The sequence below is a fragment of the Theropithecus gelada genome, chromosome 1 (assembly GCF_003255815.1).
Source record: "Theropithecus gelada isolate Dixy chromosome 1, Tgel_1.0, whole genome shotgun sequence".
NCBI lineage: Eukaryota > Metazoa > Chordata > Mammalia > Primates > Cercopithecidae > Theropithecus > Theropithecus gelada.
In genome coordinates, this window is record NC_037668.1 from 52,122,418 (window position 1) to 52,136,936 (window position 14,519).

The 14,519-nt window shown below is 39.6% G+C and overlaps 1 protein-coding gene across 4 annotated transcripts in view; it reads left to right on the forward strand.

Moving 5' to 3' along the window:
• Positions 1 to 14,519, forward strand: part of SRRM1 (serine and arginine repetitive matrix 1) — a 30,489-nt gene that overhangs the window by 7,079 nt on the left and 8,891 nt on the right. For 2 of the 4 annotated variants that reach the window (XM_025390179.1, XM_025390196.1), the window contains exons 6-13: positions 1,085 to 1,288; positions 2,392 to 2,586; positions 2,873 to 2,992; positions 4,817 to 5,085; positions 10,976 to 11,056; positions 11,561 to 11,647; positions 13,208 to 13,352; positions 13,725 to 13,766. In XM_025390179.1, coding sequence (XP_025245964.1) covers positions 1,085 to 1,288; positions 2,392 to 2,586; positions 2,873 to 2,992; positions 4,817 to 5,085; positions 10,976 to 11,056; positions 11,561 to 11,647; positions 13,208 to 13,352; positions 13,725 to 13,766 — 1,143 coding nt within the window. Of the gene's footprint in view, positions 1 to 1,084; positions 1,289 to 2,391; positions 2,587 to 2,872; positions 2,993 to 4,816; positions 5,092 to 10,975; positions 11,057 to 11,560; positions 11,648 to 13,207; positions 13,353 to 13,724; positions 13,767 to 14,519 lie in introns of all 4 variants that reach the window. The other 2 variants (XM_025390168.1, XM_025390188.1) reach the window with 2 other exon arrangements.

Genomic DNA, 14,519 nt, shown 5'->3' on the forward strand with positions numbered 1-14,519 from the left:
ATCAAAACTTTAAACTTTTCTTCCATATTGCTTTAGTTCATAACAGTTAATTTGGGTTTTTTAAAATGTACTCTGACTCATTTTTTCTTTCCATTTCCTTTCTTCTAAAAAGAAATCTGTACTCGAAACCTGTACTCATTAGCCATTCATGTAATACTTACCTAATTCCCTGTTCTGCTTTTCTTAGATGGTTGTACTGAACCCAAACTTCAGATCATTTATTTGTTTTCTTCTTCCTTCCAATGAGACTATTGTTAGGTTCACATTTTTAAATCCACGACTCAACTTCTGTATTTGTGGTAAAAGGTGAGAACTCCATTAGGCTTTTTATTTTTGGGGTTCTGCTTATTTCTTTCATAAATGTCTGCTGGAATTAGTAAGAGAATTGGTAATTTCTTTGTCCCTTTCATTTATATATTTGATATTAAAATTTCCTTGTGGAAGTAATACTTACAGAGCTAAGCACAGATTGTCATGGTGGTAACTACTTGAGTATTGATGAAGTATGCCTGCCATTTTCCTTCTGTGTGAATAAGAAAAAAAACCTTTGAGTTAGGCAGGCTATTATTAAACAAAAAGAGGGCTTCTCTTCCAAAAAAGCTATCTTCTTCATGTTTGATATATTTCTCTTTTCTGAAGAACATGTTGCTTTAATGGTACTAGTCATTTTTCTGGCATACTGAGTCTCTTCCTGATGAACTCCATTGTAATCTGTCCGCATCTAAATGTTACATGTTTGGGAGTTTGATTTGTTGTCAGAGATTATCGTTGGTTTTAAAGCATCCTCTTTGCCTCTGAAAAGTTGGTCTTTTGAGCTCTGGGAATGATAAAGAACCTAAGTCTAGAGTCCCAAGTCAGTGCTTTCCTCCCTTATAACTGATATACTCGAGAGTGTTATCTTTCATTTGCTTGTCTTTCTCTTCCCTATCAAGTAGGTGAGATTAGGATGTCTTATTTCCATAGGGAAACATCTCAGATATAAACAACAGTAGTGTAACTAAAGATTAATCCTCACTTCTCCCTTTGACTCCTCTCTTCCAATCCATGTTATTCAAAAATCTGAAAAAAATTGCTTTCATCCTAGACGCAAATCCAGATCTCCTTCCCCTAGAAGACGATCTTCCCCTGTCAGGAGAGAGAGAAAGCGCAGTCATTCTCGATCTCCCCGTCACAGAACCAAGAGCCGGAGTCCTTCCCCTGCTCCAGAAAAGAAGGAAAAAACTCCAGAGCTCCCAGAACCTTCAGTGAAAGTAAAAGAACCTTCAGTACAAGAGGCTACTTCTACTAGGCAAGTACATAAAAATTCATTTATAAATAATCAGAATTTTAGATTAATAATGACTGCAAATAATGACATCTGAGTTAAACTAGTTATTCTCCTTTTTTTTTTTTTTTTTGAGACGGAGTCTCGCTCTGCCGCCCAGGCTGGAGTGCAGTGGCCAGATCTCGGCTCACTGCAAGCTCCGCCTCCCGGGTTTACGCCATTCTCCTGCCTCAGCCTCCCGAGTAGCGGGGACTACAGGCGCCCGCCACCTCGCCCGGCTAGTTTTTTGTATTTTTTAGTAGAGACGGGGTTTCACCGTGTCAGCCAGGATGGTCTCGATCTCCTGACCTCGTGATCCGCCCGTCTCGGCCTCCCAAAGTGCTGGGATTACAGGCTTGAGCCACCGCGCCCGGCCTATTCTCCTTTTAGATTTTTTAAATTGTAAAATTAGTTTGTTGAAAAGAAATTATTTAGGAAAGTATATTTAAAGAAAATGCCCCAAAGGGTGACCATTACTATCTTTTGGTTAAATTGTTTCAGGTATTTTGTGTATTGTAACTTGCTTTTTTTCCTCAATGTATTGTGGACAACTTCGCACTTTTAAGAAATGTATGTGGTTGCCAGATGCAGGGGCGCATGCCTGTTATCTCAGCACTTGGGGAGGCTGAGGTGGGTGGATCGCTTGAGCTCAGGAGTTAGAGACCAGCCTAGGGCAACATGGTGAAACTCTGTACTAAAAATATATATATACACACACACACAAATTAGCCGGGCATGGTGGCACATGCCTATAGTCCCAGATGCGTATAGTCCCAGCTACTCAGGAGGCTGAGGTGGGAGGATCACTTGAGCCTGAGAGGTTGAAGCTGCAGTGAGCCAAGATCATGCCAGTGTACTCCAGCCTGAGTGATAAGAGTGAGACCCTATCTCAGAAGAAAAGAAAATGTACGTGGTTAGAATTATTAGTTGCTCGGTTTCACTGATAGGTGTGTATGTATCTTTTGGAGCTAGAGACAAGTCTGTAAATTTTGAAAAGGTTTAGAAATAATTTATTACATCATTGTATAATGATTTAGAAGTCTGAGTACAAGAAGGCAAAAGAAAAAAAAAAGCTTTTGTTTCCACAGTGACATTCTGAAAGTTCCCAAACCTGAACCTATACCAGAGCCTAAAGAACCTTCTCCAGAAAAAAATTCTAAAAAAGAAAAGGAGAAGGAGAAGGCCCGACCACGATCTCGGTCACGCTCCAAATCAAGATCCCGGACGCGGTCCCGCTCTCCTTCTCACACTCGACCTAGACGGCGCCATAGATCCCGATCAAGGTGAGTTGTGGCTTTAAGATCAACAAATATCTTAGGTTTTATATGCTACTGTACTGGGTACAATTAGATAAATAATTTCAAAGCAGTAGAAGATGTTTAGTACAAATATTTTTTGAATGTACACAGAGAATTTGAGGACACTTTTCTGTGTACCATAAAAGTATCTACATAAATGGAAAATTGTGATCCTTGAAATTTATTTTTTAGATGTAGCCATTGAGAAAACTAAGGCAAGAAATTCCTCACTCCTGGTTTATTCAGGACCTAATTCTGTTTGTTATGGCAGATCGTATTCACCTAGAAGGCGGCCAAGCCCAAGAAGGCGGCCATCTCCTCGGAGAAGAACTCCACCAAGAAGAATGCCTCCTCCACCAAGGCATAGAAGGAGTAGATCGCCTGTAAGACGGTAAGATTTTTAAAATTTGGAAGTGTGAAGTGTTTGACACTTCTGGATAATCTTTCTTTTAGGATAATCTGTAAATTAGTGTCCCTGGAAGAAAGAACTCATAGGTGATATTAGACAATGTCTTCTAAAGAATCTGTTTCATTTGAAGTGTAATGCAATTGTCCTTGTTATGAAAAATGTCTAGTCTGGTGTTGGAAAGTAAACGAGAAATTAATCATCTTATTGATACTTTTCTGTTAACTTTTACCCTTCTAGAGTTCACCAAGAAATCCTACTAAGTAAGGGAATTGGCCATCTTCTCTTTGGCTTTTAACTGGCTTCTGAAAAGTAGCTGATGATAGGACCAGTAAGCTCCTTTTGCCAGTATTAAAGTAAATCATTTGCTATTATACTTTGAGAAAAATACTTTCTATGAATTTTTTGTAAAATTCTCAGAAAATTCTCATTATAGAAGTAATGAGGCTTATAAGTAATTCAGACAGAAATAGCATAACTTGGAAGTTTTCCATAATCCCGGGGGAATATATCTGTATTCCATAGATATAATTGTTATTACTAGTTTAGTGTCTATTTTTGAAAACCCCGACTGTACCAGTGTTCTTTTTCTTAAATCATTCTAAAATGAGCATATGATAAAATATTTCAATCTTGGATATATCACTTTAAACAAAAAGTTAGTGGCTAAATCTACCCAAAGTAGAGTCCTAGTGCACTGGTAGCAGAGTTTTTGTGCCTTCTTGCAATACATTTCACCTGGCTTTGGAAGAAATGCCAATGATTAGGCTTCCAGTTTTATTTTGGACAGAAGTTTTTGTTTGAATCTTTTAAAGTTCTTTTCAGGGAACCAAATCAATTTGGAAATAAAGAGGGGAAAAATCAAGTAAGCTTTGTAAAGTTACTTTGTTTCTGCAGTCAGGTTTTTCAGAGTCCCATACGTTTGAAAATTCTCTTTGGGGAGGGGTTGTCAAAATATATTGAACTATTACCACTATTACAAAGAATTGATGTGTTACTGCTCATAGAGGAGATTAGTGAGGTAAATGGTCAGTCAGTTTTCAGGCATCACACTTTTCTAATTCCCCTTTAGGAGAATAGTAATGCTGGTGCTTCCTAGTACGAGATTAGTGGAAACAGCTATTTCTTATACCGGAGTTTTGCAAACAGCATGTTTAAATTGTGCTTACTCAGCCATTTAGCAGTCAATATTTTACAGATTGTTTAAGATTCCCTTTCAGCCAGTTTTTGTCTCACACTTAAGGTAGGGTTTCTTTTTTTCAGGTTCTCAGGAATTCTTCCGCCAAAGGTGAATTCTGCAGGTACACATAATTGCAACAGAACTTAACACAAATTTTGCCGCAGAATTCGAGAGGCCCCTGCTTCTAAGTTTATGTAGCTAAATGAATTCTTAGTTTTGCACACCTTTTTAAAAAATGCAACCTAAAGGTTTCTCAACATTGTGTTATTAAATGAAAAATACCTTGCCCCCAAATTTTGTATGCAAACTCCAAAACACCAATACCATTCCTAAGGCAGAAGGACTAGTTATTTTATTATAGCATTCAACCTGACAAGTTTTATAACTGGAGAGAGAACACAGACAGAAGCATTTATCAGATTAAGTTGTTTATATTTAGTCTCAGAACTAGCTGTTTCCTGGCCTAGGTTATGGTTTTTTTCCCCATTCTTTTGGACTCATTTATGTGCTTAGCTACATAAACTCAAAAGTTGGATTAAAATAGCTGTATTTTTGTGTAAACTGTTCATACCTGTAAGGCCGTTCTTTATAAGTGTGCAATTAGTGAATATGAATACTTTATTCCACAGAAGAAGACGTTCTTCAGCATCCTTGTCTGGGAGTAGCTCATCATCCTCTTCATCTCGTTCACGGTCACCACCAAAGAAGCCTCCCAAGAGGACATCCAGCCCCCCTCGGAAAACTCGTAGGTTATCTCCTTCAGCAAGTCCTCCAAGGCGAAGGCACAGGCCATCACCTCCTGCAACTCCACCACCCAAAACTCGGCATTCCCCAACACCCCAGCAGTCAAACCGTACAAGAAAAAGTCGTGTTTCTGTGTCTCCAGGGAGAACTTCAGGTAAAGGTAAAAATCAAACACAGATGAAACACGTTCTCTCTTTCTTTGACTACAAAGCATAGTCAGTTACTGCACCTGCTTACTCTCAAAGTATAAAATAGCTAGATAATATTGGTGTCTGATACTCTCTGTAAGTTTGCTTCTGGGCCTACCTCTTTCCTGCTTTAAAATCTTGGGGCTTTTTTATGTGTAAAAGCATTTTGTTTTTAGCAATGCCCTCTGGCATTGCACAGGTGGATAAATCTTTTACCAGCCGTGGGCTGTTTGAGTTGGGGTAACATATCGAAGTTTGCGTTGGCATGACTTTAAGGGATCATTTTATTACTATGAGGCCAGTTAACTTTTTTTTCTCCTGAAGATTTTTGGTTTGATATCTTAAGTAAGAGGACTTCATATTCTCTTTTAGTTCTTTCTTGGCTGCGTTGCGCTCCCAAGCAAAGGACATGGTGTCCTCTTAAAAGCTGATTTGTTTTTTTAATTTAGGCTCTAGGCAGGGTTCTTCTGAGTGTTGTCCTTGCTTTATTCTGCAGATTGATTTCTGAGGAATTTATGATCTGTGATCCTGCCAGGCAAGTAGAATGCTGTGTTAGTCTGAGTGAAGGTTGTGGTCTATTGGGGTTTGTTCTGTGAGCATTAAATACGCATGGAAAAAACTAGTGTCCATTTGAACCAGGCTCTCTGGAGCTTAGGGCTGGAATGATACAGCCTAAAAGGTGAGTAGTAAGGGATGGGGAGGATCTTAAAAGCTGCTATAGCAATTGAATTTTAAGGAGCAATCTGTAGGTTAACACATACTGGGGTTGTTATGATCATATTGAAAATTTCATGTTAGAGCCAGGTGTGGTGGCTTGAGCCTGTAGTCCCAGCTACTCAGAAGGCTGAGGCAGGAAGATCACTGGAGCCCAGAAGTTCAAGGTTGGCTTCAGCACCGTAGCGAGATCCTGACTCTTAAAAAAAAAGAGAGAAAAAATTTCAGGTTAGAAACAAAGAAATGGGGATGGACAAAATTTTCATTATACATTTTAGTGAGCTTGATGAGATCGGCATTGCTAATTATTCACCCTGCTGCCTTCTCTCTCCACTCCCCAACGATGCAATGTGGTGATACCTAGGAAGGCAAATTTTGCTTTCCTTTTTTGTATCTGTGACAATGAGGCATAGATAAGCTGACAGAGTGAAAGGGTGACCAGCGGTTTATGGTAGTCTTTAAAAAGTAATGTTTTCTGAATTGTGACATTTTTATTGTAGTGATACATTGATTAAATAAGACATGGACATTTTTGCTGGCCCCTTATACAAGCAGCTAGTGAAAGTAGAGAAGCCTGTAACTGTTCCAGGTTCAGTCCTCAGTTTGAGAGAGGGGCTTCAGGATCACTATTTCTATAACCTCATGTACCATACTGCTTTTCAGCATTGGGAAAATTTCAGTCCATTTTTAGTTACCATGTCCAAATCTGATGCCCATGGCCCTGACCTATTTTGTCTTTTCCTGTGAAGTTTGTACTTCTGAATATTTACTCTTTGTCTGGAGCCACAAAGCTCTCTAGGGAAAAAAACAAGTGTTTCCACTTGTTACTTTGCAAAAACACATCAAGGGATGATTTTTTTCTATTTTTATCATATAGCCAAAGAGTTGCAAAACTACCTGAACAGAGGGACCAATCTTTGTTAAAATACGTTGATTGTTAAGAATTATTAGGTACCTTTTAAAAAGCATATGCACAGATGCTAATTTCTTGTGTTTTGACATATATTTTTTGCAAACAAGACAGAGTGGATATGTACATAGGAAAGAAGTAAGCCATGGTGAAAATAAGTAGTTCTGTGGGTTTTGGGACAGGGCTTCCATGTCCAAACAGCCTACTCAAAGAGAGGTGCTACAGGCTCTAGTCAGAGTCTCCCTTGTGACCACTGGAGCTGAATATTGGTTTGAGCTACTTGGAAATAACCTCTCCTCCACCTCCTCCCTGCTCCCCAAAATAGAGCCAGCATCTCACTCTGTCACCCGGGCTGGAGCACAGTGGCCCAGTCATAGCTCATTGCAGCTTCCAACCCCTGAAATTACAGGTGTGAGCCACCACACCCGGCCCAGACATAACGTTTTATATTAAACTGATCCTAGCCCCCTATGGTGAAATTTCGGAGCTAGAAAAGACCTTAACAGTTGTCAGCAAGAAACAGATTTTCAGGTTAGTTGACTTGGTCAAGGTCAACCAGCTAGGAATAAAACTTGAGTTGCCATTCCCAGTTAAATAATGAATACTTTTCCCAGCTTTCCTACCCCAGAATTCCTCTTTGATTGCTAAAGGTGAGAGGTGGAGGGCAGGGTTGAAATTGTTTAGCTTCTCTGTCTGGTAGTATAATTTCAGAAATTACTTTGCAGTTTCCACTACTTAGAACAGTAACATCATTGAAATGTAATAGATACTACAGTTATATTTTCTGTAGTGGCCACTAATAAGGGCCTTAGGGCTCTGTTCTTGATAGTGGGCAAATGGAGTGGGAGGGAGGCAGGAAAAGTGTTTAGGGGAACTTACAGGTTAATTATTTGAAAGAGAGTATAGGCCGGGCGCGGTGGCTCAAGCCTGTAATCCCAGCACTTTGGGAGGCCGAGACGGGCGGATCACGAGGTCAGGAGATCGAGACCATCGTGGCTAACACGGTGAAACCTCGTCTCTACTAAAAAAATACAAAAAAACTAGCCGGGCGAGGTGGCGGGCGCCTGTAGTCCCAGCTACTGGGGAGGCTGAGGCAGGAGAATGGCGTAAACCCGGGAGGCGGAGCTTGTAGTGAGCCGAGATCCGGTCACTGCGCTCCAGCCTGGGCGACAGAGCAAGACTCCGTCTCAAAAAAAAAAAAAAAAAGAAAGAGAGTATACAGTCATCTGAAGGGATCTTAGGGGAAACATTTGTAATTATTGACATCTCGTTAAATTGACATTATCTTAGTAGTACATAAAATAGTGCTTTGAAATCAGTGGCACAGTCAGTGAAGTGTGTTAACATGATTGATACTGGTGGTGGCGGTGTGGTAATTTTATTTAGATTAGCTTGGCCACATAAATTGTGCTCTCTATCTAGACACTTAATGGTTACTTTACTATTGCTGGTCACAGAATAACTTATCTTTATAAGTGATCTTTTAGGCAGATCTAAGATTAATAATTAATAGGACTGTTGGAGTAAATTTAAAATTCTGGTTTTAAAGTTGCCTTCTACGTTGTCTGACTTCATGCTAGAATGATTTTGTCCTTTGAATACTTAAAATAAAACAACATTACCAAAAAGTAAATGGTGTAAAGTCTCATCTAGAAAAATAGAAATCTGAAGGGCTATTATAATATTAATAATGCTGATTCAATTGTATGAAACCAGAGTAGGAGTATATAAATGATCCTTGTTTGATGGTATAAATTTTTCTTTTTTTGGAGACGGAGTCTTGCTCTGTCGCCCAGGCTGGAGTGCAATGGTGCGATCTCGGCTCACTGCAACCTCTGCCTCCCAGGTTGAAGCGATTCTCCTGCCTCAGCCTCATGAGTAGCTGGGATTACAGGCGCATGCCACCACACCCAGCTAATATAAATGTATTAATAAAGACTACTTTAGCTAAGTAATTAGTGAGAAATTGAATCAGGATGCAACTCCAGATGTGTATTTCCATTGGGGGAAAATGTAAATAATGTTACAATTCACTGGTATTATATAATGAATAGGCTTTTGCCAACTATCTGGTAAGCATAACCACATTTTTAATGTTTCTTAGGGGAAGATGTGTCCAATCAATCAGCTTCCAAAGCAAGTTTGGGAACCCAGTTCTCTGAGGTGGTAACTTGGACATGCACTTTTTAACTAGATGCCCATAATATCTTTTCAGAAATTGAGGATTAAGTAACACTTAAAAATATGGACTTAAAAAAAGAGCCTCAAATAGTTAACAATTTTAAAATATTTTATTTCTTTGGATTTGTTAAAATACAAGTATGAAATATAGTTTGCTATTTGCACTGTCATGATTCCTGATATCTAATTGAGTGATAGCCATTCTTTACCCAATCCAGTGATTTGTCCAAATGGCTTATTAGGTAGAAATTTTAAGAAAAGTCGCTGGGCGCGGTGACTCACGCCTGTAATCCCAGCACTTTGGGAGGCCGAGGTGGGCAGATCACCTGAGGTCGGGAGTTCAAGACCATCCTGACCAACATGGAGAAACCCTGTCTCTACTAAAAATACAAAATTAGCCAGGCGTGGTGGTGCATGCCAGCTACTCGGGTGACTGAGGCAGGAGAATCCCTTGAACCCGGGAGGCGGAGGTTGCAGTGAGCCAAGATCGTGCCATTGCACTCTAGCCTGGGCAACAAGAGCGAAACTCCCGTCTCAAAAAAAAAGAAGAAAAGTCTGTTCATTGAAAAGGCATACCGGTAAATTCTTCATTTTGATTTCTTTTGCAAAGATGCAATTACTGTGTTAGATCACTGGTTCTCTAATTACTGCCCCTTGGAATAAACCATTACAGAATTCTGAATGTGAATGTCTGTTAAATGAGATGTATCTGCATTCTGAGTAAAACATTCCATGATAATTGCTTTAATCACACAAAACAGGTATCAGGATCCCGAGGGGATCAAATTGTCAGTAGGTTTATTTCTTACTGGGATGTTCTTAAGTGGTGTTTCAGGTTAATCTATGGTATATATATGTTTATATGTGAATATACTTAACAATTTTAGTTGTAGCAATGGATAGATACTATAAGCAGAGATAGTTGTTCAGATCAAAACCCATGCCCTAAAAATAGACTCTTGGATTCACATCTTAGCTCAATTAAATTGTCTCTGTGACTGAGGTGAAGTTGCTTCTTTTTAAGCCTCAGGTTTCCTCTTTATGAAATGGAACAGGGAGAAAGGGATGTGATACTAGCAACTGTGTTAATAGTATGTCCGATACAGCAGGTTTACCAAAGGTAGTTACCATATTTCTATGTCATTGGCAAAAGACAATTGGATAATTCAGAGGATACCCACTGCTCTCCTACTACTTTAGCTATAGAAATGCCTTTTTTTCTTTCTAGCTCTTTGGAAAGAATTCTTGAGTCTTCGTATTTAATAATTTTTACCATTTGTGGCGGTCTGCTTTTTTTCATGGGTAGCTTAAATCCCCCGTGCTGTTGTGAAGATTATGCTCTACATAAAGAACCTTTAGTCTGTTGGGCAGCCATTCTTCTTTTCTAGACCAAATATCTTTGTGAAAGTTTCATCAGATCTTATTTCTTAATCATTTATCATCTTTTACTTTTCTGAACCCACTTATAGTGGTTGCTTAAAAGCTTTCATGTTGATGAATTCTCTGAAGTTGAGTGTGAGAGAGAGTGTGGGTGTGGAGGGTGTGTATTTTAGGTTGTGAAGTGCAAGTCGCACACAGAGGTTTACTTTACTGAGCTTGTTCTCCTCAGTAGCAGCTCCCAATTTCCCTTAAATGTTGGTTTTCTTGGGAGACAATCTCAAGATTTGAAAATCATTGTAGAACTTCTTGAGGCTTTTCATTAAACAGTTAAAAAAATTCTTGCCTCACTTCAGATAGTGTTCGGATATGACAAAAAGGTCTTACAGGAATTTTTAAATTCTTCATAAATTCTTTTTGAGAGTAGTCACACCCATTTTTGTAATAGCAGGAAGGCATCTTGGCTGGGTGCAGTGGCTCATGCCTGTAATCCCAACACTTTGGGAGGCTGAGGCAGGAGGATTGCTTGATGTCAGGAGTTTAAGACTAGCCTGACTAATATAGTGAGACCCCATCTTTATTTTAAAATAATAATTTTAAAAATTGAAAGAAAGGCATCTTGTCTAGACCTTTTTTTGTACATAAGCTTCTTTTCCACTCTTACTCTTTTTTAGTGACAAAACATAAAGGTACTGAGAAAAGAGAATCCCCTTCACCAGCACCGAAGCCTAGAAAAGTAGAGTTATCTGAATCGGGTAAGTTTGTTGTTTTTTTGTGGTGTTTTGTTTGTTTTTGTTTTGCTTTTCTTAAAGCTGATTTTGATTTTTTGCACATTTGGTCATCCCCTTCTGCTTGAAGATTAAGCATAGGATAAGAGCTAAGACTCTGAAGTCAGACAGACTTGGTTGGAATCTCCTGTTCCAGAATTTAACTGTTTCTGTTTTAATTATCTGAGCCTTTCTTCTTTCAGCTCCGAAATAGGGGCAGTAGAGGTTTTTGACAGTTAACTGTATCTGCTTATAAAATGCTTGGCACCCACCTGACCTGTAATAAATGCCTAAATACATTTTATTGTATTTGGTGAAGATAGTCTAAATCAGCATGTGAATTGGCATTTTAAACTCTTTTTTTAAAAAAATATAGTAGTTGTATTTTTGTTCCAACCAAATGAAGGTTTGAGAGACTGTTTTCCTATTCAAATTGCAAATTTTCTATATGTGTAACTAAAGAAACACTTTCTAAATGCATCCATCTTTCAGAAGAAGATAAAGGTGGCAAAATGGCTGCAGCAGATTCTGTGCAGCAGAGACGCCAATACAGACGACAAAACCAGCAGTCTTCATCTGGTATGGACGGTGATGAAAGTTTTTTTCTACCTGCATTTCCTAATAAATATTTGGTATATGAACATCTATATGTGCAGCACGAGTACTTAACTTGCCTACATAGAAATCTGTCTGAGGAGGCAGGATTGTTTTCTTTTTTTGGTTTTAAGTCCTTTTGCAAAATTTAATCTTCTGTTACATTGTTATAAAAGTAATAGGCCCCGGCTGGGCGCGGTGGCTCAAGCCTGTAATCCCAGCACTTTGGGAGGCCGAGACGGGCTCATCACGAGGTCAGCAGATCAAGACCATCCTGGCTAACACGATGAAACCCTTTCTACTAAAAAAATACAAAAAACTAGCCGGGCAGGTGGCAGGCGCCTGTAGTCCCAGCCACTCGGGAGGCTGAGGCAGGAGAATGGCGTAAACCTGGGAGGCGGAGCTTGCAGTGAGCTGAGATCCGGCCACTGCACTCCAGCCTGGGCGACAGAGCGAGACTCCGTCTCAAAAAAAAAAAAAAAAAGGTAATAGGTCCCTAGGATACAATAGTGAAACAGAAGTATAAAATTGGAAAAGTATCGTTCTTTTTCCAACCTCCCAAAGCTTTTATTCAGAAATTTTATTCAGAAAAAGGAAAGAACCCCACAGAAGCTCAACTGTAGATATGTTGCCTCCCTTTTTAACTTAACAGTATATTTAGAACATCTTTCCCTATTAAAAATCTAGACTGGCCGCAGTGGCTCACACCTGTAATCCCAGCACTTTGGGAGGCCGAGGTGAGCGGGTCACTTGAGATCAAGAGTTCAAGACCATCCTGGCCAACAAGGCGAAACCCCGTCTCTATGAAAAATACAAAAATTAACCGGGCATAGTGGTGCACACCTGTAATCTCAGCTACTTGGGAGGCCCAGGCAGGAGAATCCCTTGAACCCAGGAGGCAGAGGTTGCAGTGAGTGAGCTGGGATAGCACCACCGCACTCCAGCCTGGGAGCCTGGGCAACAGAGCAAGACTTTGTCTCCAAAACAAAAAAAGAAAAAGAATCTACCTTATTATTTTGCTATTTGCATTTTTTATTATAAGAACATAACCAGGCTGGGTACGGTGGCTCACGCCTGTAATCCCAACACTTTGGGAGGCTGAGGTAGATGGATAACTTGAGGTCAGGAGTTTGAGACCAGCCTGGCCAACATGGCAAAACCCTGTCTCTACTAAAAATACAAAGATAGGCATGATGGTGCAGGCCTGTAATCCCAGCTACTCAGGAGGCACAAGCGATCTTTCTGCCTTGGCCTCCCAAGTGCTGGGGTTACAGGCGTGAGCCACTGTGCCCAGCCTAGACTTCTTAGGGTGTGCCATCTTGATTGGATTACACTGTGGAAATGATTTCTATGTCTTATTTAAATAATGAATATGCTTGGCTTTGAAATCATTGATCATATATTGATGATGATTCCGTTCAGAACTGATGGCCTATATACATGCTTGCTTGCCCTAGTGAACGCTCCATCCACCTAGATTTTGGAAAACTTGGACAGATTCAAGCACAAACCTAATGTAATATTTTTTTTATTGTGTAATTATAGACTCTGGCTCCTCCTCCTCCTCAGAAGATGAACGACCCAAGAGGTCCCATGTGAAGAATGGTGAGGTTGGCAGGCGGCGGAGACATTCCCCTTCCCGGAGTGCTTCTCCATCACCACGAAAGCGGCAAAAAGAGACTTCCCCTCGGTAACATCTTTTCTTCAGTGATGTTCACTGATGTCTGTAATTGTGATGAAATTTGATAACCTGGGATTATTTGAGAATTTGATTAACTTCTTCAAGTATTTGGATATGGTTGGATTTTTGTTTCCTTTTTAGGGTTTTTGTTTTGTTTTTGCTTTGTTGGTGGTTATTAATATTTAATTTAGAACTGGTGAATTTTAAACCATCATGTCATATATGTGTGCATGATTAGAAAAATAAGCCAAATAATTATAACTTTAACTCCTGAACATCTTTGAATATTTAAAAATGTCTCCGTTAATGGTACTTAACCCACCCAAGTAAATAATTTAGTGAATGGAATTCTTGACATTTGTTTTTCTCCACTGCTCTCAGGATGCAGATGGGAAAGCGATGGCAATCGCCAGTGACTAAAAGGTTGGTTAGACACTACTTTGTAAATTAGGGTTACATGTCAAAAATTTTAGTGACTTAATTTCCTATTTAGGTGACCTCATCTCATTCTTAAATATATGGTGACTGTGGCTATGGATGTGCAGATCCTAAGTTGTTTTGGTTTGAGTATTTTTTTAAACACGTTAGATTAATGATAGAATTATACATGAGCTATTTGGTTTAGACCCTCATTTGAACTTAGATTTTTAATATCTGGTTGTGCTCTTTTGTGATAATTTGCATCAACTTACATCAAGCGGCACATGAATTTTTAACAGTATCTGGATACTTTTCAAGACATAGGATTAATTGCTCCTTAGATTTGGCGGGAGGGACTTTGTATTTGTGGTGACATTAGGGAGGGCAGGAAAAACTAGGGAGAAACTTTAGAAATATTAAAAGTGAGAGGATCACAAGGTCAGGAGATCAAGACCATCCTGGCCAACATTGTGAAACCCCATTTCTACTAAAAATATAAAAATTAGCTGAGCATGGTGGCTTGTGCCTGTAATCCCAGCTACTCTGGAGGCTAAGGCAGGAGAATCACTTGAACCCAGGAGGCGGAGGTTGCAGTGAGCTGAGGTCACGCCACTGTACTGCAGCCTGGCAACAGAGCTAAACTCCGTCTCAAAAATAAGAAGAAGAGATAAAAGTGAATGGAAGGCTTTGGCGCTGTTCAGTCTTTCCAATGGTGGAAAGGTGGGTTGCATCTCTTTTTTTTTTTTTTTGAGATGG